Below are 24,590 nucleotides of genomic sequence, written 5' to 3'. Positions count from 1 at the left end.
CAAATGTGCAGCATCAGAGGCCGAGTTTTGCGGAATGGTGCGATATCATGGGCAGGACATTGCGACTGATTCGACGACTGTGATTGGTTGCAACATAGCCATCAGATTCCCTAGTCTAGTCACCTAGGGAAGACAGTGGTATTAGAAGTGAATACCTTTCGTGCAGTGAGAGAGGTTGGGCTGATGTGAACTCAGACGTTTAATATGCTCCAGCATGGAGTGGACTTCCGTATCTGGAGCCAGTGTAAACAATGTAAAATAAACTGTTTTTCCTTCATTCCTACAACTGGACATTATTGTCGACGGGCTTGGTGGATTCCTGGCCCAAACACCACCTCGAGTCGCCACAAAGAGCACATCAAACTGAACACTAAAACAAACACATTTTCAGTGAGATCAAAGAGTGGAGGATTTATTACACACACATAAAAAGGAAAACCACGCAGCAGTATAAATAAATAGGGTGCTCATCAAATGCTCTAATATAGAGCAGAATTTCAAGCGTACATTGTGTTGATCATGAGCGAGCAAAAGGATACTCTCGTATGGTTTCTGTGGCAACATCACTGCACACTGAGTTGCCACAGCTTTTAGCAGCAAGGCTGCAGCATTGCAGAAAAGCAATGAAAGGTCATATTCAACAGTGACTCCATGGTGATGTGATACAAGATGTGATGCTAGAGTACTCATATATTTGAGAATGACACTGGCCTCTAATAGGAAGTCCTACTGATTACAACATTGCACAAGCTAACAAGAGGAAGCAAACTTATGTGATCCAAAAAATAAATTAGATCAGTAAAGGGTTGTGCTCATCATCTGCTGTAGCTTCCCAGGAATGAGCTTCAAGAGTTCAGCCATGATCTGAAGCTCGTCCTTCATCAGGTGTTCATGTTCCGGAACCCTCTTGCAGTAGTCCTGGACAAACTCGTAGTGCTCCTTTGTCTTCTCAAAGTTTTCGAACTGCTCTCTGGGCTCCTGCGCTATTATGCTAGAGTAAAGCCTGCCAATGTAGAAGTGTGCTACCAGAACAGGACGTGCAAGGTCCTCTGGGAGCTTCTCCGGATACTTGCCATTGGGATCCTTGACTGTATCAAGGAATGATAAGTAGTGTCGAATGGCTTTGTCGATTATGGAGTTGACCTTCTTCACGGCTGGCGAGTGTGGATTGACGGCCGAAGGCAACGTGGCGAGCTTCAGGCTCATCATTTCGCTGTAGACCTCGCCGAGCTCAAACATGATCTGGCGGCAGACTCCGAGGTAGTACCGTGGGTTGACTTCCTTCAGAACCTCTTCGTGCATGTCGATGCGCCTCTTGTGCATCTTGCACTTCCTGTCGGGCGCGGGCTCGAAAGTGGCGAGCTCCCTGTACAGCTTGCTCATCTCCTGGACGATCTCGATGTAATCGGTCGCGTGGTCCTTGAGCGTGTAGTACTGCTTCGCATCTTCGAGCCACTTTTGCGACTTGAGGAAGACAGGCCGTGCCCCTTCGAAATCCGTGACCAGCTTGTCGGTGATGCTGTCTTCAATCTGGCTCACCTCCGGCGACTTGATCAGGACGTGAGGCTTGCTGTCCGTGCCCAAACCATTCTGTCTGCCACTCGTCGTCTTTGTATCTGTCAGCTCCTCCCGCGACGCTATCAAGAGGAAGAGGCCGTACTTAGCCCAACAGCGAGCCACATCTGCAAACCTATGCCGCAGTTTGTCCTCTTTTTCCGCTTTCTCCTCGGGTGTCAACGCCTCGGCGTCCAGCTTTTTCTGGTACACGTCGAGAATGTGCTTGGAGCAGGCTAGGAGATGTCTTCCCGCTCCGAAATCTCCCCTGGCGATGAAAAACTGGGACAGCGTTGCGGCGTTGATGGACCAGTCGATGCTGTCGAAATTCTCCAGGGTCAGTTCCTTCTTCAGAGTGCTGTGACAGTACATCGCGGCCTTGGCATTCTCGCCCAAGTTTTCATAGACCTGCGCCAAGTAGTACAGTGTGTGGGCGTTCGCCAGCTCGAAGTTTGGATTACAGCTTCCAGGTTGTGTCGCCTCGGCTCGATCCGCCGCATCGTCGGGAACAAAGAGGTCTGTCAGGTTCACGGTCCTCACGATCTCCTCGGGCGAAGCGCTCACCTTGGCGTATATGGCCTCGGCTTTCTTCAAGTACTCCAGCGCTTTGGGCGCGTCTCCTCGCCTGACGTGAACGATGCCGAGCTGATTGAGCGCGGCCACCACCACCAATCGGCTTTCGGGATCCGCGTACCGCTCTTCGCCGACAATCCTCAGACATTCTTCCAGGTATTCTTGACCGAGCGAAACTTCTTCGGTGTCCGTGGCGATGACCCCGAGTTCGTACTTCGCGACGGCTCGGATGAAGTCCTTGCGCGGCGAGTCGTACTCGACTCGCCCCAGGTCTTCGAGCAGCTCCTTGAGGATGCGTCTGGCCTCGTACTTAGACCTATACGGTTCCGTCGCAGGGTCAGAGCCGCTGTCGACGTCGATTAACTTTCGGACGCGCTCGTACTGCGACCGATATTCGGCGAGCTTCGCCGTCCACGCCGCGGCATCGGAGGTCGCCATGACGGTTTTGGATTTCAGCCAGCTATGGGCTACGGCACGTGAAGCGGCCAGCGGCTTGCTGTCTTGTTTGTCGCCATGGCGACCGCTGAAGCCGCGGCGTGGTGGTTCGCGTGCCTTGTGCTTGTCAAGAGTTGCGCGTCTTGCGAATGCACACATTTCATCTCTGTCCTGAACGCTCGAGAGGCGTTGAACTCCGTTAACCCAGGCGCTTGACATGCCGACGTAAGTCGTCGTTACATCTTCGCGCCGTTGCATAACAGCGGAAGATTTATTTTTAGCTGACGGAGAAGGCTAGTGTGCGGCCGGGCGGCCGCTCCATTGCCTTTATAAGTCGCGGTCCGGAGAAACACCTGACCCCGCTTCGCCGACTCTGTCTCGTTTACCGCGTGTTGATGTTTTCTTCACCTGATTCGATACTCCTGCCGTGTGCATAATTGCGGGAATATCAACTCGGCTGTCCATTTGCTCACGTGCGATCGGGTTATTGTAGTGCGTTTACAATTGATACATGGAAATTGTTTTCAGGGAAACCATTTGGGATGCTGCAGTGCGACTCAGTAAGGAGGCCGAGAGAAATGGTAACTGTTGGTGTATCTCGCTGTAACTTAGGTTGTTCAAACTTCTTTCACAATCACTTTTTTTTTTTCATTCTAAGCACATGTGGCGCGCACACGTAACATACAAACTTCCAAGATTTATTTTGCGCCGTACTCTTCCTATTATGCACGTTAGAGGAATCTAGATTTATTTACAGAAAGGCAGAGATGTCTGTAAAATGCACCTCTTGTAGAAGTGGGCAATTCAAGAATGAAATTAAATTGCTTGTGCGTTTCTAATATTGTGCAGGTACCTCAAAGAATATTGAGACCACACTTCTTGTAGTTGGCAATAAGCAGAGTGTAAGTATATTGTTTTGTACTTATGTAATTACATATATAATTGCTAGGTTTCATGTGCGTGCAAAATTTACTGGTTTTTTTTTTTTTTCATTTCACATGTCAAATTACACGAGCCGTATAGCATTGAAAAAGAGTTATGAAAACTAGAGCAACAGAGCAGGCATATTGGTAATGTCACAGAATATCACATACCGTACAATTAAGCAATTCAGCCCTGCAATAAAACCTATTGCTATACATAGCTGTGGCAAAATATTTATCCATGTAAATTGAAGAAATGAGACAAGCATACATTCTGCTGTTCATTGTACGTAGCACAAACGTGTTGAAGGTACTCACAGTGTGAGGAAAAGTACTTTGTTTTCAACATTCGTGTATAGATTGTTTCCACTTGATATCTGGAGTGGGGCCCAAGAAATGGAACGAGCTGTTGTCTCAAGCAGACCTTGCACATTCCTAATGACTTGTGTTCCGAAGTATATTAACTGGGCTTAAGAAGTCGAGCCTCCGGACCTCATTACAATAAAAGTTTTCACACACACACGCACATGGTCATAACGTACAGTCCAATTTTACATTCTTTGGAACATATCTTGTCCCTCAATCAACAACATGTTTGTTATTAACTTTGTGTACACTTTGTTTATTTAACACTCTAAATCCTCTACTTTGCTATTAAGAAAGCTATGTCATGTTGATGTGTGCATGCCATTTGGGACCTGAAAGCACTGGGTGCACAGCGTCAAGGAAAGGTAGTACATGAAACATAGCTGATTATTACTGTAGGGGGACAACAGAGGGCACAATTATTTCTTACAGTGTCTGTACATTGCAACCAGAGGTGTTATCATCACCATTCTTTAATATGTATCGCACTTTAGCATTTGGTGACAGAAATACTTGCATCCTGCATTTTTTTTTTGTGCAACCATTTTGCTGTCTCTTACCCATATGTCCTTTGTTTTTTTCTTCGTGTCATATGATCCAGGGGAAGACAACACTTCTGCACCGTTTCTTGGACAAGACAGACACGCCCAAGCCATCGCTAGCTCTCGAGTACATGTTTGGGCGACGGTCACATGGTGCTGGTGTGGTATGGTTTCTACGTGACTTGCACAATGATAGTCGCATAATGCATTGTGGAAACATGCACAGCCTTGCCCAATCAAAACAATGTGATATGACACAAGTAAAACAGGGAACAGGTGCTGCACGGTACACCTGTACTTTGTATTCACGCGTCTGTGAATAGTCTGTGTGTGTGTGTGTATGCAGGTTATTATATACACTGTTTCAAATATAGCAGGCAATGCTACGAACTCTAGAGAGCTCACATTTGCAGCCAAAAGAAAAAGTGTGTCCTGTATGAAAGAAAGATATAGGTAAACATAATGTGAAATTTGGCATAAAATTGATGTCTGATGCTTTTATGTCACAAAATATTATATATATATAGATATATTACATAAAAGGCATTGCACATCTGAACCTATCTGCCACCAAACAAGCACAATGACACATTTCTCCAACCAATGGCAAAAGTGCGCTGCTTGCGTTCATGGCCGCAAGATAGTCCATTGTGTAATGGAAGCAGAAATGTGAACAAATGCTATATGATTTGATGTAACCTTACATGCTTAGGTTGTAGTTGTAATATGTGAAGTAGCTATACTGTAGAAAGCGTCACAGATCAAGAAGGAACTGTGCTGCGAGACAGATCGAGTGAGACATCTATTATCGTACTATTTGCTTAACGTTTGCAGCATTGCCTGCATGCAATGAAGTATAACGCATGTGGCCTCGAAATTTCTTGTTAGTTGCTTCTACTGTGAAAGAAAAACAAAAGCACATTCTCTGCAATACACAGTACATCCCCAGTAGTAGCTGCAACAGTAATGTCTGCATGTTTGCCAGCTCAATCGAATTTAGTCCTCTCACTTGTCTTCTGCAAGCTTCCCACAGTATGTGACATCACAGAGATAAGTTCCTACCATTGCCTACTTCGACAGATATGTCATGAAGTGGTTCTTTGTTTGCCCTAAGCTTCTTACTGCAATTAAAAAAGCTGCAGGTAGTTGTGTCCAAATAGTATTAGTGCAGTGGTATTGCTCTATGCCACTGGGTGGCACAACCACCTTAACAGCCAGCTTGGTGGCGCAACCCACCGCCCCGTTCCAAAAGGGACGCTCATAACGTCCATCCATTATGGGATTTCTTTGTTCGTGTCCCTCATGTCATCTTGCTTATCGTACCACCACATAGTAAGCAATAAGTGCATATTGGTGCTTCACAATAAGCAGGAAAGGTGGCGGGATATTGAAGGGTTGAAGGTGAAAGGAAGCATTCGCATTCTTTTTGAACGATAATGTTTGTGAGCATTTGGAATAACATTTGATGGAGGCTTTCATGAGAGCGCTGAATGTTTGACATCTGGGCCTCATTGCTTACAATGTTCAAGAAGAGTTGCAGGATGTGCTAAAGGACTTGCCATTATCTTTTCGCACATGGCCTGGATGGACACCAGGGTAGCCTTTAAAGGGGCCCTGAGACACTTTTGCAACTAATCACAGAATTGGCTCATAATTAAAGGACGTTGCCTCATGGATCTCCTGGAAAATGCTTCAAATCCTTCAAGTGGAGTTAGACGTAGTTATTGCACCAATAAGCGGCTTTCTCTCTCCTTTCATCTACACTAATGCGCTGGAAGTTGCACAGGGGAGGTGGCTAGGCGGCAAGGCGGCACCCGAAAGTTGAGTGTCTCACCGGCAAGAGGGCTTGTTGTGGCATATATATACATATATATTTCATTTCTCTACCTGAAAATTAACAACAAAAGTATAACTGACAATGCTCTCGTCATCACAAAATCAGCTAATAGCTGTTGGTGGGCTTCGCTGACGACATTGCGAAGGCGAGAACAAGCAATTTTTCACCGTTTTTGACACGAGATCGTAAGTTTCCTGCTGCACGCAGTGCAACAATACTTGGCCGACATGTTCACAGGAGCCACAGATCGGCAGCATTTTCTTACTATGTCCAAAAAGTGTTTCAGGGCCCCTCTAAGATGTGGCCCTAATCAAAGAACGCAGAAAAAAAAAAAGAGGAAGTGGGGGTAAGGAAGAGGGGGATCGCTGCATGCTCAATACTGTCAGTCGCTTGTCTTGAGGAGATGCGTCTGGATCCATCAGTGGCAGACAATTAGCATTTTTTTGTTTATAAATGAAGGATCTGTGCCCTTTCACTGATGAGTGGTGAGCATCCCGCATGAGTGCCTACTAGATGCGGATGCTTAATTCCAGCTCAAGGACATCTGCCACATGTGGGAGCTGGCTGGAGGTGCATTTGCCACAGACCTGTTAGAAATCCCGATTACCATGGAAACGCTGCAGTGAGTATTGAGGCATGCCTGTGTAGGCAGCTCATGGCAGGTGTTGGTTCTAAAGGTGCTCTTAGCCGCCTACTTTACGTTGTGCTTGCAGTCTTGCCATTTGGAGGATCGCACTTTTATGTTTACGTGCATGTTGTGACAGACCTGTTCACAGCCAACCCAACTGCATACAACCTTCTTTACTTTTTAATTGAAGGGGACTGCCTTAAGACATAGATAGTAATAAACAAGCATCTAATAAATGATGCACCCCTGCTTCATGCATAAACTTCAGTAATGCATTGTGATGGGTGTCTTGTTGAACCTGTGTGCTGAAGTCGGCATGCTGGCCACTGCGACAGTTGTTCTTCATCGTCTAGTATGATCAGCTCACAATGATTCAAACTCTTAGAGAACACGAATTTTTGTCTCAATTGTCCTACAGTTAACAGTGCTTCATGTGGTACGAAACAGAGTTATCTACGTGATGGTGGATAATTCTTGTGTTATCATGTGGGCAACAGAGGTTAAAGGGACTGAGAACCGCCCGGAACATGTCATGAGAATTTTGATGAAAATGAGAAGAACAGAATTTACAGGGACAGAAATGAGTGTGCTGCTCGGGGTTTGAGTAGAAATTGTAATCCTAAGTTGCCACAGAAAGTCATAAAAAATATTATGTTGTGCCACTTTATGGCTAAACCTTGGTTCTAGAGGTGGATGCTGGCCACGGGACTGCATGTTACTATGTGTAATTTGGCTGTTATTAAGGGCACCACATCTATTGTTTAAAATTGATTATAGGGCATATGCGCTTTATTGTATGTGTATTACTAGCTAAGAAGTAAGTTCATGCTAACAAGTGGTGCTGCCTATGTGGCAGCGAGTGGAACTGCAGAACCACCGTGAGTCGTGCCATCTGCCATTGCATGACGGCATGCACATGAGTGCTTTTGTATGCGTGCGAGTTGGTGAGTGAGCACCTCAGGTTCTGTGGTCTTCTCCTTCAGATACAAAATGCCATAGCATGAACATCAGCTTGATAAACAAAATATTAATTTCTTGCAGCTAGGGCTGCACTTTTCTGCTTCCCATCAGTGCCGGAGTAGAATTACTGTCTTGCTCACCTACCATTGTTTCCAGCATGTCTGCAGCGTACGACTTCATAAACACGGTTGCAGCTGCAATAAATGATTCTGATGAAAAATGTTCCACAGCATTTTCTTTGTTACCACTGTGGAAATGGACACTGTGACTAGTAAGCTTTACATTGCATAAAAAAAATGGCTACCATAGAAATTTGTTGTTGGTGACTTTAAACAAACATTAACTGCTCTGTCATGCAGGTGTGTAGAGAATGGGCAGTAAAGATAAGGAAATTCCTCAGCCTTATTATTCTTTTTCAAAGCCAGCATGGCTTTTGTCAAGGCAAAGGCAACTCACTTCTTGATTAGATTTAGTGTATGTTTCTATTCACAAATGCATGTCAGGCGTTGCGCTGTATATGACTGGAGGTATGTCACAGACCCTGTCAAGCCATCATAATTTAGTTTTTTGTCTGTGCTCCCAACACCTGAGGTGTTCAATAAAAATTGATTTGATTTGAAGAAGGAGTTTGGCCGAGTGCCCTTGCAGCTAATTTCTAGAAGCATCTGTTTCCAGGTTTTTTTTTTGTTGTTGTTAGGACATACTATATAGGCATGATAATTTGCATAGTAGCTCTTTTAAAGCCCTTAGCAGCCTAAATGCACTATTTACTACACATGAACTTACTCAGATATGAGTGATTGCTGTACTGCTGCTTCCTGTCTGTTCTCTTGTTATTTATCAAAATCACAGGTCTTTGTCCGTGGTCATGGTGTTAGACCTGTCTGCCCCTGAGGTCCTATGCATCCTGTTCGAGACTTTACTCAAGGCGCTGCAGTCCCGAATTGACCGAGTTCTCGACACCACTCTGAAGAATGACGCGAGTATAAACGAAGCAATCCATGAAGCCACCTTGTCTCGGCTACCAGATGAGCACCCCGTAAGCCACTTGTGCCTTCATTTCTTTTTTTACTTCATTTTATGTTTTATGGAGGCTTAGTTTTCATCACTTCTGTTTGTAAACATAAAGTTTAATATGTTGATTCATTTGGTTGTTTTGAGTACTCGCACCAGCTCTTTGAACACATGGCTAAGCAGACTGAAGCACTCGAAAGATAGGTTTTTAAGTAGACACAAATTGGAACTTAGGCACCTCATAACAAAAAAAAGTAATAATAATCTAGCCAAGCATCATGGTGCTATATCGTCAAATACCCACATGCTCTCTTTTATTCTTAGGTTGGGCCACTTATTATTTGGATGCACTGGGTGTTTTTTTAAGCATTAGCAGAATTTGTTCAATTTGCCTGTGACATTATAGTGCATATCTACTCATTGATCTGGATTACTCAAAGAGCGTTTCTTCGTCGTTGTGTCGTCTTTTCACCGTGTGTTTGTCCTTTTTAGCGCTACCTTCAGTTTTAAAGAATGCTCAAAGAGGCAGGCATTATTTGCACAACGAATAAAAATACATAATTGACAAATTAACACCATTTCACTGATTACTGTAGAACACATATCAGCAATTTATGAATTCAAACCAGTAATATAAAAAGTCGTGTCCACTGGGACCAACTTCACAAGTAATACCAGTATGTATTCAGATGAGCAGCATCAAATATGCGGTAAAAGTTTACTGTGTCCCCACTTATTTTTTTAACAATATACCTTTTTAAGCATTGAAACTCAAAATTAATAGGAATGCCAGTTCACTTAACTGGACATTTTGGAAACACATATCTTGAATCTGGTGTCATCCTCAGGATTCATTCTGAGTTGACTTGTGAACACACTGGCTACAATTTGTTGAATACAATATGTGCCGTAAAGCAAGTAGTCTAAAAATTAATTACCCACTCATTGTAATTAGTAAAGTATTCGTTTTAATTTTCTCATGAAAATAATGTCCGCCTCTTAGAGTAACCCAGCTCGAGAAGCAGGATTGTGATAGATGCCATGGGCAGTGTTTAAGAATTTGGTTAACATTAAAAGATAAAACACCCTGTATCGTGTACCCTATGCTTCTGTAGCTTGTTGCAAGCTTTATTACAGGCCATGCTGCACATGACCCGTTTCTCCATTACTCACTGTACTTATTTGACAGAGCAGCAGTGTGTGCTACCATATGGCAGACAACGAAGAGAGGCCACGTACAACATGGCCTCATGTGTACATGCACTAGTGCCAATCTTGGAGGCTATGCTGCAAGTAACTTCTTTTCGTTGCTTACTGTTTGGCAGTACGCACAGAGAATCTTCCCAGCAGATGTAGCAAGCAGCATCAAGAGGTCATTAAAGACAATGACAGCCCATAATTTATTGCCCCACAATTCATTTTTTTCTTAGCTGAGCTGTGCACCTTAAGCCTATTCTGCTTCATTCTTACGTGTGTATTTTGTCGCCTTATTCTCTTCGAAAGTTTTGCATATCTTTTCATGCGAAAGGCTGTTATAAATGGCACATCACTGTGCTTTGTGAGTTAAAGTTATTTGGTGATCTCTGTTGAGGAATTTTTATTTTCTCATACGTGCAGGAAATTTTGGAAAAGGAAATGCTTTTGTTGAAGCAGTACTTTGCTGGCATTTAGTGTATTTGGCACTGTTACTGTTACTGAAAAAGCGCCAAACAGATGACACAAGAAGAGACATGGACGAGCGCTTACTAACAACTGATGCTTTATTGACAGAAACACACAATATATATGCAAATCTGGCAGCACAAATCACACGTTGTCAAAATCAGTTTTAACTTTAGTACTGGAGTCCCTGCTCTGGAAGATAAAAGGTAAAGGAAAAAAAAATGCGCAAGAACAAACCAGGAGATTAAGACCCGTAGTCATACCATACTCTCACCCTGTAGCTCACGTCAAAAAGGTCACGAGTAAAATCAAAGTCCCAATAGTTTTCTCAGCACTTTGAAAACCTGCTGCATTGTGCACTCGCATTAACAACCAAAAAACAGAACGCATGACCTGGGGAACCCAGCACACCGATCCACTTGTCAATTGCAAGGAAGGGGTGGTTTATCAAATTCTGCTATCATGCAAAAAGGTTTACATTTGACAAACGGGGCGATGTTTAAATGAAAGGCTAAAAGAACATGAACGCTCACAGGGAGGAGGGACTGGTTCCAGTATGGCCATCCATTGCAAAGAGTGTGGGTACAAGCCTTTCCTAAGAGACAGCATTGTTCTGGACAGAAGTCGAGACAGTGTTGCTTGTGAGCTGAAGGAAGCCTTCCACAATAAAAGGAAGGGCCTGGAATGCGTCAACGAACCATCAAAAATACTGTGTAAAAGTGAAATGTCCTTTTTAGAAGCCCTTAGTTAGAACTTAGCACGTTGGGGAGAAACCTTAATCTTTTAGTTTCTACTGGGGTACAGTAGCGTAACCATTATCATTTGTGGTCCTTTGGCCCTATACACCACGTGTCATTGTCACGAACGTCATCTTTAACTCGACTTTCGTCATTCTTTACCATCGTTTTATCGCCTTTTGCCTGGTTACCATGTGATTTTTGACAACGTGTGAGCTGTGCTGCCAGATATGCACATATATTGTGTGTTTCTGTCAATAAAGCATTAGTTGTTAGTAAGCGCTCGTCCGTGTCTCTTCTTGTGTTGTCTGTTTGGCACTTTAGTACTTGAGTAACATGCACCAACTAGTGAAACAAAAAGTTCTGCTTGTCAAGACTTTGCTGTGCTGTTCTCTCCCGAGATCAAATCTGAACTTTTGAATTGACACAATGCCATGGTTTTCAGGACAAGAAGGCAATGACACCATTCCCTGTACCACTACTGATTCTTGGCTCCAAGTACGACATCTTTCAGGTATGTGTTGCATGTATTTTGGATCCTCAGAGCACATTGGACCTTCTTTCTGCTAAGTGTGGTCAAACTTGTGCTTCTGCTATTATCTACCGTGCTTATTTTTATGCAATGTCTTTACTGTGAACAATAAAATGGAATGCAAAGCTGGCTTGCAAAAAGGGCTCTAAATAGAATATTTGTCCCTATTTTGTACAGTGTGCAAAAATGAAGTGACGAGTCTCGCTTTGCAAGGGGTCAGAGTTGTAAAAGCCGACATTATGCAGTGTGGAGTGGTTATACACAGCAGCGGAAAGTACACTGAAAACGTGAATCAACAATGAACGATTGTTCTAGGCTCCCAGTTTTAACGCGCATGGGTTAAATTTACTGTTATGTGCTTGTGTTTTGGTGTCTTTTCGTGTACGCATTTCCTCTGTGGTGCAGTTTGTAAGAAATAAATTTAATCACCAGTGTTAGCGTAAGCGTTGTCATGTGGTACCCGAAATACCTTCCTTTGACTCAGTCCGATACGACACAATAGTGCGTGCACTGTTCATTATCGTTGCCCCAGAACTATGAGCCCGAGAAGAGGAAAGTGACCTGCCGCTACCTCCGGCACGTAGCCCACGCCAACGGGGCATCCCTCCTATTTACAAGCTCCAAGAACGAGGCCCTCATCTCGAGGCTCAAGACGAGCCTCGCGTACCTGGCTTTTGGTTCCGGCTCGGGCCCCAGGTGAGCACTCACACTTCCACATCATCTGTTGAACGTAGAGTGTCGCGTAACCGACGAAAGGAAAGGATTACATGGTGACACAACGGATATTTATTGAGGTCCGAGAACCTGTCAGCCCTCGCAAGGCTGCAAGCTAAGCCAATCATTCCAAAGCTCGTGTGCTCACGCCTAGCTCCCTGTTGATGGTAGCGGTCAGCGTTGTGGTGATGGTGATAATGCACACTGCTCTGTTCGTGTGTTTACATACAACATAAATTTACCATCCACCTTGGATTCTGCCAGCCTGTCCCAGATTTTACTAAGGGCTCCAGAGTCCCAACACGGCCTTGTCAGGGCAGCCAATTGTCCGCAATTTCTGTGTCCAGATGGGTTCTGAGTGAGGGTGTGCTATGAACCAGTACATATTGAACAAAATGCATCTCACGCAGCTCCCCAAACATCCTGAAACTTGACAATGCACTCTCACACTATTTTGTTATGTTTTGTTTAGAGGGCTATAGAACACCGGAATTTTGTTAAACATGGTTCAACTGCGTTTATTAAGCATCTGGGGTATTAGAAGGAGTGTGACTACATGCCGATATAAATGTAGCGTGTGTAGAGACCGGAGGGCTTGGGGGCCATATGCAACTTTATATTTCATCTGCTTGAAGTTCACGGGAGAGGAGAAGGGTTGGAGAGACAAATGAAGGGAATAATTCAGAAGGAGTGCTCGACCAGCGTGTAACATTGCATGGTATGGGGGCACTGTCTCTCGATCCTTTTTGTTGTGCACACTGCAAAGCTTGCCATTTATGTTTTACATTTATAAATTTGTGACATACCAACAAAGACACCACTACAGTGAAGAAGAGAGGGAACGCACGAACTTGCAACTGGCATACTGTTCATGCTATCCATGATTTATGTTTAGCGCACACTTTACTTACTATAAGTGGTGTACTATCGATTAAGTGGGTCCTTCTCGCCAACATTGACCCTTGGTGCCATTGCACCATATGGCACTGCGTTGCTTCAGAAGGCAAATCCTGCTGGTCGATCTGGAGGAAACCTTTTATTTGCTTTATTTCTAATTTGTTTTCAATCATTTGCCACTCTTTTCAGTAAGGCATCACATACGGATTATAACAAGCCCCTGCACATTACGTTTGGGGAAGATTCTTCTGAGAAGATTGGTGAGTATAAAGTTCAAGTGCATTGCTTTGGTAGGAGTGAACAGCTTGCAAGCAGTCTTTTAGAAAGTCAACAAAAGTAGTATAGCTTATTTTATTAAAAAGGACAAGAGGGAGGAATGAAATAAAGGGACATGGACGTTATAACTGCTTCACTTGCCAGTGGACACCTCAACTGTCCTGCGGTCGTGGGAAGGCTACAGGGTAAAATTATATATAGGGGAGAGGAAAGCTACGATAAAATAGATGTAAAGAAAATTCGGGAGCCTAAGTGAAACGTGGACATAACTAGAAATACTAATCAGTAAATAAATTATTAACAAGAACCAGTAATCATGCCTACAATGCTCCCACTGCCACGACTCATGCGCACATTCACTCCCACACACACATGCACACTCACATGCATACAGGCATGTACATGCAACTGCAATGCCCATCACAGTGCTGTACACTGTGTACTAGTATGCCAATTTGGTTGAACAATTTCCTTTTCTTTGAGCAGTGTCTAAATCTGAACTAAGTTGCCACTGTTTGTGTAATGTGGTTCAGAGTTCTTTTGCCATGCTAAATGCACTGATGCTTACAGATACCATCAAATGTCATTGTAATGAAGTCGCATCTAACGGGAAGATACCCTGCTTACATCTCAGATCTCAGATTTACCTTGTTATACCCGATAATTGATTATGTCCGTGTCAGTTATATCGAGGCTCATCTGTACCATCTTTTTAAGTCCTAATTTGTTCACAACACTCTGATGCCTTCCTTTGTCTCTAGACGGTTCCACACCAGCCAGCTCGACTCAGGTTTCAAAGTGAGTACATGTATAGTAGCTGTATTGTCGTTTTTTTTTTTTTTTGTAATTGTCTGGCACACGAATTTGTGAGCAGCTCTCACCCCCGTATTCTAGGATGCCCCTCCACTCAACACTCCACCTCGGCCCAACAAAGTTGATAGCAGCGCCACCCTTTAACAGAAGGGATCACTGCATTTCATTGATTTACCACGGCAATTCTTGAGAAGAGTAGTGCCTTCTTCAGCCAAGGGATGGCGCTGTGCTCTACTCGGTGGAACACAGCGAGTAGAGCACAATTTATGATAACTCAAAGGGAAGCTCATTACTTTTCGAAGCGAGATTGGGATGCCTTAGAACACGCACCTACAAAGCGAGATATAAGAAGGAAGAAGAAGCATGTGCTTGCTGCGGTAAAGCTAGGGAAACTGTGGAGCATGTTTTATTAGAATGTGAAGATGTCCTCCCAGTGTTGCGACACGATTAAAAAAAAAAGTGTTAAATTCTTGTGTATACCACCAGCTGCACAATTTGTCTAAATTAATAACTGCTAGAAGAAAAATAAATGCGTATGTTTTATTTATTTCATTAACAACTGTTATACGATTGTGGTGTCGGGGAATTTTTCACTGTCAGGTGATAACTGCCTTGGTTAAAGCACCAGTCAGAGCGCACACGTCTCTGGCCACTGTAATAGTAATTACTTCATTTTGTTTGCATTTGGTGTGCTTTCAGCAGTTCTTATATTAAAGAATAGTGTGGCTGGTGGTGTTCACATGGATGCACAACTTTTGCATTCTCCTGCAACACTGCAGTAGGGAAGGTTACACAGCCTTCCCCAGCCATTGGCTACGTGCCTTGTAACTGATGCTGCATCATGTTGTGGCCACTTTGGGTGGCGTATGACGCTTTCCCATAGAAGTTTCGTGATGAGAAAAAAAGAAAACTTATAATATGACTCAAGTTTTAGTTAGCTGTGGGATGTGGAAGTAATTGCAATGTTGCTTTTTGATGTCGTCCTCATTGCTGAAGCAATGACTCTTGCCATGCACTCTGAAGAAACTCCCAGTGGTCTCATGATGTGTATCTATTATTTATTTATTTATTTATTTATTTATTTTTTAAATACTGTAAGCTTTATAGTATAGTCTTATATAGCAGAGGGCGTGTGAAAATGTGAATTTCTAGGTACAATATTACAAGGGAAAGAAAGAAACCTTGAGAATTAGAACAAAATGACAATTGAATCACAGTGGTGCATTCTTGGGGAAAAGTGTACATGAAATTCTGCATTGCTATATTAACATTCCAGTAATGGCTGGAAAGTATCAAAACTGAATAAGAAAGAGTGCACTGATAATAAACTAAAAGTGTAATGAAACTGGAAAAAGAATGAGTACACTGAAAAATTGTGTATTGCCAGATGAAAAAAAAAAAAAAAGAAACAACAGAAAAACATTTTACATGGGTACCATCATAAGCTTCATCCTCAAAGTATAATCCTTGAACATATCTCTCCCAGTCTGTCCCCAGAAATATTGTACAGAAATATGTTTCAGCACTATTGTAGAGCTGTGAAAGATGGTGTCATCTTTGTGCAAATCACACAACATTCCTCATTTACCTCTGAAATGTATTAATAGTGCATGCAGAAATGTGCTTTGCCTTTGTTTCAAGATGCTGCATCATGTCATTTTGCAGCTGCTACGCTGTAGTGAAGAAGGCGTTTACAGAGATCTTCCCACAAGTGGTAAGTATGAGCGCGTACCTAATCTCACCTAGTGTAGACCGTGCTTGAACGTTTGTTTTCTTATTACTCTCGTCATTAACAATGACACTCTCACAGTAATATTTGTGTCAGAAGTGTAACCTTCTCAATTATCACAATGTTGGCTGTAATGTACGAGTGCATGGCAAAAGTTTATGAAGTGAAGGCGGTACGAGTACAAATGAATTTTCTCTCAGCATGCATGTACAGTGCTCACGGAAGGAAACGCGACAGGGAGCATTTAGTAGAATCCTGCATATGTGCAAAGTACTTGGGAATACCATGTCATGTCGCTAGGAATCTGGTCACCAAAGGTGACGTGGACTACTATCTAAGTGTACACACCAAGATTACGTCAATGAGTCACGAACTGCAGCCGGTGCAAACGAAAGTATACGCGTTAGTTAACCCTAAATTGACGCATTTCATTCTGTGAGCACTGTGCAACTATAGGATTAGAGGGGTTCTAAGTAGGCGTGCTACACACAATTAAGTGCACCTTCATCTGAAAAATGTGATACTTAAAGCACATGACTCAATTTAGAGTGGTGCATGTCCTACAAAGTGCGTTGTGTGTGTGCTTCAAATGGTGACTTGCATAGTACTGCTTCAAGTATGAAGCACATTGTATTGGGCTGATAAGCTACCTTCTGTGGTGCCTCAGTGACTATGACATTTTTTTGCTCTGCATGAGGTCACGGGGTTTGATCCCCAGCCACGGCTTGTGCATAGTGATGAAGGCTAGGAAGGAACTAGGATTTATTTCTTAGATACATGCAGTATATGCTGCAAGAGTTGATGTGCCAGAGGTGTTCCTCCCTGATGTAATTTTTTTTCTTCTCTGATTACACCACATAGATATTCTACAGAATCTAACAATGAACACCAGCTGATAGTATGGGGGTGTGAACATTTGAAACTTTTCAGTAATGGATCGAACATTGTTCTTTTTGATTCGTTCCTTGAATTGAAGAATGCTATGTGCAAATTTGGAATATTTTTCAAATAGTTTTCACTTACGTCTCATTGTCAGCTTTGCTTAATCAAACATAAAATTCTTTTTTTTTCTCCGTCATTGCTATAGAAAATTACTATGTCGTCTTGACGGTGCACACAGATGCTAACTGGGTCACAGGACTGCCTTTCTAAGCTTCATTCATCGCCATGCTGTGAAGCGCCCTCAGTATGCAAACAAACTGGCCATTTGTTCCACTCCATTTATATAAATGCTGCCCAGGAAAGCATTTGTCCTGACAAGAAGAAGTTCCCTTCTCGACAAATTGGTTTCTGACTGAGGTTTCCCTTACCGGACCATTGTTCATCACTTCAAGTCGTCTTCCTGTGTCCACACTTTGTCATATCTGTGATGCTCCATTCTCACTTTTAATAAACCATGCTTCACGATGTGCAGCGTGATGACAGAAATTGTCCCGCTTTAGTCATTTTAGATAAACAAGGTGAAAAAAGAAAGTGGCGCTTCTAATACAGTTGGACCTGGACATAACAAACCGGGATAAAGCGAATTAGTCTGTATATTGAATGTGTGAAACTTACTGACCGAAGCTCATGTAGAATGACTCACTGGTGATGAACTGGACAATGGTTATATCTAAATCGTGGTGTCTGCTGCCAGCGTACTAGCGTCACTTGCATCCAGAGAGTGCAGTGTATGGGGGGTGGGTTGTAACGCTTTTGTTTTGAGTGGGCATGTGAGAACGCTCAGAAGCATGCACCAAGCGCTTGCGCGTGTGTTGCTGCAATGCTTGCACTTTTACTGCAGTAGTTAGTAGGGTTTATGCAAATACATGGTAATTTGCGAGATAAAATCGAGTATCAAATACTTTTTTGAATAACGGAACAGCCATTATCTGCGTTACTGTAAAACAATCTTCACATCCTAGTAAGCAAGTTGATGTCATTAAATTGCATATTATTAAGCATTGTTTATTAAAAGCATAACTGAAGCTTTAGAAGCAAATAAGCAGTTTATTCGCATACTTGGGACTCGGCAAATAATAGCTGCTCAGGTGGAAAAATCTGGCTCTCTGAGTGATGCGGCATGTTCCACTGCATAACTTTTCATGTTTTAAGACTAGTGTGGTCACCAGGATGAAATTCATTGCATCTTGTTCCAATTTTATGCTTGGTTGCACACATTTGGCGATCTTCAAATATTGAAAAACTTACTGACAAACTTTCGAAGACTAATTTGAATAAGGCAACATTTACTTTGTTGTTCAAAAGTTTTGAATATTCACACATGCCTACAGTAATTAGGCAGCTTATTGAAGAATTAATGCCTACTGCGCGTAATTTTGTTTTCAGTAAATGAATTCGTTCGTTCTTATCTGCACTGTGGATAACAAATCCATATCTAATGAACACATCACAGATGGTTAAGTTTGTTACAGCTGCATTTGGCTGTAGGGTACTGCTTGTCATAAAGAAAATTGACAAAGGAGTTTAGCCCCCTCCATCCTTATGTGGGCGTATAAGGACGGAAGCCAAAGATGACTTTGCCACAAAAGGAAACCACAAATGTAGAGAGCATGCCTTATTCCTCAACCAAAGTTGTTTGTGAATAGATGAAACGTGCACATCATCTAGGCACAGCACCCTTGTGCCATCCCACTGATCTGTCATTTGCGCACGGAGGACGCCACAAGCCAACTAATGGCGCTGAAAGAGCATATAAAAAATGTAGCTATGTAGGAAAGTCAACAGAAGTGTTCAAGCTGCGTCTGCTATCATTTTTAAGTGCAATATAATTTGCATTTTGCTTATGAGTTGTTGACACACAACTGAAGTCATTACCAGGACAAGTTGCTATCATGACGGTATGCATCAATGGAACATGGTTTCATGTTTAAGAACTTGCTGGTGCCGCTGCACTGTCATGTTTACATAATGTTTAAAAAGAATTATGGAATTTTCACTCTCAGCAATAGTGGCACTTTTCTGGCTTTGTTTTCTTTTACATGAACTTAGCACCGCTAAACTTTTACGTTTAGTATTTCTCCAACACAAACGTGGCCTGTGCCCTGTTTCATTTGCTTTAATTGCAAAGATGGTTCATAAAGTGAAGTATATTTGTGTGTTTAATAGCCATTGCCTCCAAATAATCTATTGGATGCTCTTTGCCACGAAGAAGATTTATTAACGCTATAGTCCTAAGGGCCCCGTATTGCAGAATATCCGATGTCGGGGTCCCACGTCCCGTATTGACCATCTCGCGAGCGAAAAATCATTCCGAACCATGCATAGCCAACCATGCAGAGCCTCTGTGTAGCGCAGAGGCATAACTGAACTAATTGAATTTCTCAAAGTAAAATGCATCAGAAAAACCGTGAAGTATGACTTACACACAACCTACAGACATGGTAGCGTTGGATGGTAATTTGAATATCCAAGAAAGCATAATGCTGTTACGTGGAAACTCAAACACAAGCCCCTTTTCCAGCATTTCTGCCACTTATAGAGCGGTGCACCCGGTTCCTAGCAGCGCCATCCAGATGGCGCTCGCCTCTGCGCACGCTTGGCTCACGCAAGAGGCCACTTAAGCGTCCTGCAAATTTTTTCCATTAACTAAGGATAAAAGTGCTAGCAATAGCTGTGTATGTGTCATGCATGAATTAAGACAGTGCATGTACCCTGCTGTTGGCTAAAATTTACCTCCTTCACTCTCGCTTTTTTTTTACAGGAACAGAAAATGACCATTCCAGAAGACCCCAGCCGTGACCCAAAGTTCAAGGAAAAGGACATTGATGTCATGAAGGCACAGAAGGAAGCTGTAAGTTTATGGAGTGTTCTTGTGTGTGCAGTCAACTTGTGATTAAATGTAATACATAATCGATTGGAGCAAATGCTAATCATTGATGTTGATTTACGGAATGCATAACTGCAGCAGTGCCAGAAAGGATACACAGTACAAGAAAGAATGCCTGTTCATGAACAAAGGAAAGACCCATAATTAAATTTTTGCTTTATATTAGTATTCCTTGCTACTAAGTAGAACCTCATTGGCACGATGCCGTTTCGTACGATTTCCTGGCGCCTATGTTCGTGATCAAGAACATAAAAAAATGACCCAATACAGTGATGGCTCTTCTTTACTGGTTATTATGTTCCTGGAAAACACGGCCTTTCGACGCCAACATTCACCAAACTGCAATCACACGATACGTGTTCCAGCCGCTAAATACCATGTGAACAAGAAAAGGCTCGAGGCACATGTGATCGAGAGCGGTAAGCGCTTGCCACGGCTGCTTGGCCATGGTACTCGTGCGTAAAAATGCCAGCATGCTCTCGGTTTCCTGTTGTAGTACCAGCGGATCTCCTCATGGGTTGTCACGCGTCGTATTCACAGCTATGCGATAAGCATCTTTACCTGTTTCACGGTGCTTGTGGTAGTGCCATAGGAAGCATACTGCATGCTTTTGATAGGCGATAACCCAAATGCAAATTTGCATTTGTGTTACATGTTCCCTGTTGCTGTTGGCGAGAAGGGAGCGTCATCTTTCGCTCTGGTGGCTTCGTATTCCGGCGCAGCTAATCAGCTAAATTCCATTTCAGTTTCCCGTTGTTGTTTCAAAACATTACAGAATAGGAAACCGACGATGCGTGTCTCGGGCTTCGTGCGTGTCGAAGTCTCGTGCTGCAACGATTTGTGCGCAACATATTGCATTACGTAGAATTAAGTCCACTACAGTTGAGTCTGCCAAATGTTTTATTGACTTGGGATCGTGCGTTTTCCCAGTTAGTACCTGCATTCCTCGTGTTTTTTTCTAGAAGGTATGAACGAAGTTCTACTGCAGTTCAGTTTGGTGTTGTGATAGCGATGCTCCATTACTGCACAAGAAATGGAACCCGAAAATACAAGTTTGGGTAAGGTAAAAGTTCAGTTCATTCAAACAACTTCAAAAATTTTATTTGTCCTCCTACATTCTTTTTAATTCAGATGTGGCTTCTGGCTGGCACATGTAGGCTTAATTCTTTGCTTCCCTGAGTAATGCAGTACTGGAACAATGCAGGTTTTACAAAACCTAATGTGACTAAGAAAAGATCTTCATAGCAAATTAAACATGCACCAGCGTACTACTTGCAAAAAAAGAAATAAAGGGAAAAGAAAGAGAAAAGCATGCTGAAATAGTGTCTTTGGAAATATTTTTGAAAGTTCAGTTAACTAATTTGGCCGAGGTGTTGACTGCTTTATGACGAATCTGTTCGGTAGAGTTTTTGCTATACATTGACATGCATGAACCTAATTTTACTAAGGGTTCTGTGGAACAAGACCAGAAGTGCACCTTACATGTGTGTCTGTTCAAGGTCTGTGGAATTCTTGTGCTTGTCTGTCCCCTTCTTTCCTTGTGTCCAGTCTTGTTGCGCAGTTTGTATCAATGCATCCATACCAACTAGCTCATCTAGCAACACTGTTACTGTAGTATTCTGAGTCACTGCTCACCTCTGAGGCAGTGTACACTCCTCTCTTCTTGCAAAATGCTAATTTATTTACGTGTGTTGAGCAATTGCTGTCATGTCACTTTCTTCTTGTCTCCTTGTTCATAGCACTGCTTCAGCATAGTGAACAGCCAACATACTTCAACATCAGCTGCAGGCGTCTATATTTTGCCCTGTGATCCTTATGTGCTTTCCCTGTTCCTGTGTACATAATAGGTGCTGGCTAACTGTAGCTTTTATCATGTTGAAAGACACAGTGCAGAAAAAAAAAGGAAAAGATTTCCTACCTGCTTTACATTTTCTAAAAATAATAACATTGTCTTCAAATATCTGTTTTGCTCATCCTTTATTTGATTCTTTTCTTGGGCTCTCATATGTGATTGTATTGTGTGCTGCCATTTCAGGAGTTGGCCGAACTCCGCAAGAGGCGCCAGGAAGAAGAAAGGGCAAAGGAACTTCCCGACTTTGACTAGACAGACTCTGTGGGTGACCAGGGGTCATATTGTGCAATTAACCGTGTCGTTTTCCATTCTTTTATTAACCATCATGCCAAGAGATCCATCGCAGTGACTCGATCAGTGGCTATGGGGGTTGTACTGCTGAGTGTGAGGTTGCAGGTTCGATTCCCAGCTGAGACAGTTGCATTCCAATGGAAGAGGAATTCAAGAACACTTGTTTACTGTGATTTGTGTGCACGTTAAAGAGCTCCCTGTTGGTCAAAGTAAATCTGGAGCTCCACTTGCTAGTCCATTGCGGCTGGTTCCTCATGGGTTGTAGACAACTATTTATTTATTTATATTTTTGTGTCAAAGAAGAAGAGCACAGTGCCTGTGCTTGGAGCAATATGCAAAGGCAGATGTTCAAGCTTAATGCATTGCTTTTTAATGCTGCTCTGCCCATTGCCATCCCCTTTTTACATAAAACATTTTATTTATATTTACACTGTTTGTGTTTTGTCATGTTTATTTTGAAGAATGTGAAACTGCACTACCAGACATATAAAGAGAACATCTCTTCTTTCTCTTTTTGCTCACACAAATATAAACTTACGCGTGGATGTTTGTTTTCCTCATTTTCTTTTTCTCTGCAATCATTTACCTTTTTTCATTATCGGCTCTCATCATATAGGTTGCTGACTGACATCATTTCTCTTGTCGTCGCTTAGAAGAGCAAAGAATGCGGCGCAAGTTGCTATGACATCTCGAAAACTGAATGTGCTAAGTATTTCAAGACACACACGAAGACTAAAGAGCATGCACGCATACGATGAGCACAGCTAGCCATATTATTCCTCGAGCAAAATCCTCTGTACCTTCTGTGCCCTGTCATGCTTGTAGGACTCATTCATTTAGATTGACCCTGTTTTTTGAGAAGTTGCCCAGTTGTATTTTTCCTTGCGCCTCTAGTACTGTCTGAAGCCGCCTCAGGTGGTCTTCGAAATTCGTGGCTAAGACTGAAACGTCATCCAAGTAGACAAGACAACTGTGCCACTTCAGTCCAGCCAAAACTGTGTCTATCACACGCTGGAACGTTGCAGGCGCTGAGCAAAGTCCAAATGGCATCGCCTTGAACTCAATGGCTGTGGAATTGGCAGACCTGCCATGGTGGCTCCATGGTTATGGCGTCCTGCTGTTGCGCGTGACTGCGGTGGTGTGATTGCCAACCACCGTGGCTGCTTTTCACTGGGGGGCCGAATTCATATATGCTCCAAGCTTTGGGTGCAGGGGTGTAGCCAGAGGCAGGTGCACATTAAAGAACCCCACGTGGGCAAAATTCGTGCATACTTCACCGCTGTGTATCTCTTATGGTCATTGTGTTGCTTGAGGATGTTAAAATCAATAACTAAATTAATCGACCAAGAATTTCGGAGTTAGTCGAAGTTCTCTATTTTTGTCGTGATTCAGAATGCATTATGATGTAGCACCAACAAAGTGGGTGTCCTGTCTTCTTTAATATTTTTACTTTGTATTTGGCCGATTCAATTAATGAGGGGGTGTGAGGGGACTATCGAAAACAGATGACGCTTAAATGGTGTCCTGTGCGTGGGCTTTAACTGCTACAGTCACTCGAGACACAGTACATTCTTGAAGTTCTTGAAGTAAGTAGCTTTTATTGGACGGCAGTAGTCTGCGTGCAGCTGGGATCACTTCAAAGAATATAATTAATATATAAAGGGAGAGGTCCTTCATGGCTGACAAGTGCCCATTTAATTATTATTTTTTAAAATTTCTGCCAACTGTCAGAGAAATAGTATGTGTTTTCCATTTACTCAAATGTGATTCTTACAGATTTTATCGTTTTTCAGCTTGCATGGGTAAAGCACATTTGTGTTAGTGAGACAAAGTGAATGTGCTAGCTGCTGCCACTTGTACTAATAGAAAAAAAAAATAACGTGATCCCACTAGGGGAATGCCAAGTCCAAAGGGTCAATGAGAAGATGAGTTCCATACATTTCGTTCATGTTTTCTCATATTTCCTGTCAGTCATGGCCATCATATCGCATGTGTAGTTGTAGCGTACTACATCTGTGATGACAGATGCACAATATTTATATATCTTTGAGTGTGCACAATGGGTTCACTAATAGCAGAACCTTGGAAATGTCGAGTGAAACCGCTTTTAGACGCATTTGTGCCCGAATATGACTAAAGCTGGCAATTTTTTATGCCTTTTTTGTTGTTACGATGCAATGGATTTCCTAAAAATTATGTGGTTGAACAACTGTTGAAGTCCCACTGTTGAACAGCAGTGGGACTTAACAGAGAGTCCGAACAGGAGGCTTTACTCTTGCTCTTTGTGTAAATCTACTGGTGTGCTTGCTTGATTGCTTACGTCACCTATCTCGTGGACATTCTTCATCATTGTCATGTCTTGTGCTTAGTGTCTTTTGAATGGAATAAAACAGTGCACAATTCTGTTGTTCATTTGGTGTACATCT

The 24,590-nt window shown here is 42.7% G+C and overlaps 2 protein-coding genes across 5 annotated transcripts; one reads left to right on the top strand and one right to left on the bottom strand.

The window, feature by feature from the left end:
- Positions 1 to 391: 391 nt before the first annotated feature.
- Positions 392 to 2,588, bottom strand: LOC126534558 (KIF-binding protein). Its single transcript, XM_050181820.3, has one exon. It carries the CDS (start codon positions 2,563 to 2,565, stop codon positions 796 to 798), a length of 1,770 nt encoding a protein of 589 aa, XP_050037777.1. The 5' UTR covers positions 2,566 to 2,588; the 3' UTR covers positions 392 to 795.
- Positions 2,589 to 2,662: 74 nt separating this feature from the next.
- LOC126534566 (cytoplasmic dynein 2 light intermediate chain 1) lies at positions 2,663 to 24,576 on the top strand. 4 transcript variants are annotated; one of them, XM_050181832.3, is made up of 13 exons: positions 2,663 to 2,787; positions 3,091 to 3,143; positions 3,412 to 3,464; positions 4,453 to 4,557; positions 6,764 to 6,852; positions 8,671 to 8,857; positions 11,677 to 11,745; positions 12,296 to 12,459; positions 13,564 to 13,634; positions 14,412 to 14,448; positions 16,129 to 16,177; positions 19,896 to 19,985; positions 22,057 to 24,576. In XM_050181832.3, exons 1-13 carry the CDS (start codon positions 2,780 to 2,782, stop codon positions 22,123 to 22,125), a joined length of 1,044 nt encoding a protein of 347 aa, XP_050037789.1. In that variant the 5' UTR covers positions 2,663 to 2,779; the 3' UTR covers positions 22,126 to 24,576. The 4 variants fall into 4 exon arrangements, with proteins under 4 accessions (XP_050037789.1, XP_050037791.1, XP_050037790.1 ...); XM_050181834.3 differs by lacking the exon at positions 3,091 to 3,143; XM_050181833.3 differs by lacking the exon at positions 3,412 to 3,464.
- Positions 24,577 to 24,590: the final 14 nt, after the last annotated feature.

This window comes from Dermacentor andersoni, chromosome 7 (assembly GCF_023375885.2).
Source record: "Dermacentor andersoni chromosome 7, qqDerAnde1_hic_scaffold, whole genome shotgun sequence".
Classification (NCBI taxonomy): domain Eukaryota; kingdom Metazoa; phylum Arthropoda; class Arachnida; order Ixodida; family Ixodidae; genus Dermacentor; species Dermacentor andersoni.
This window is presented reverse-complemented; position numbering and strand designations above follow the sequence as displayed.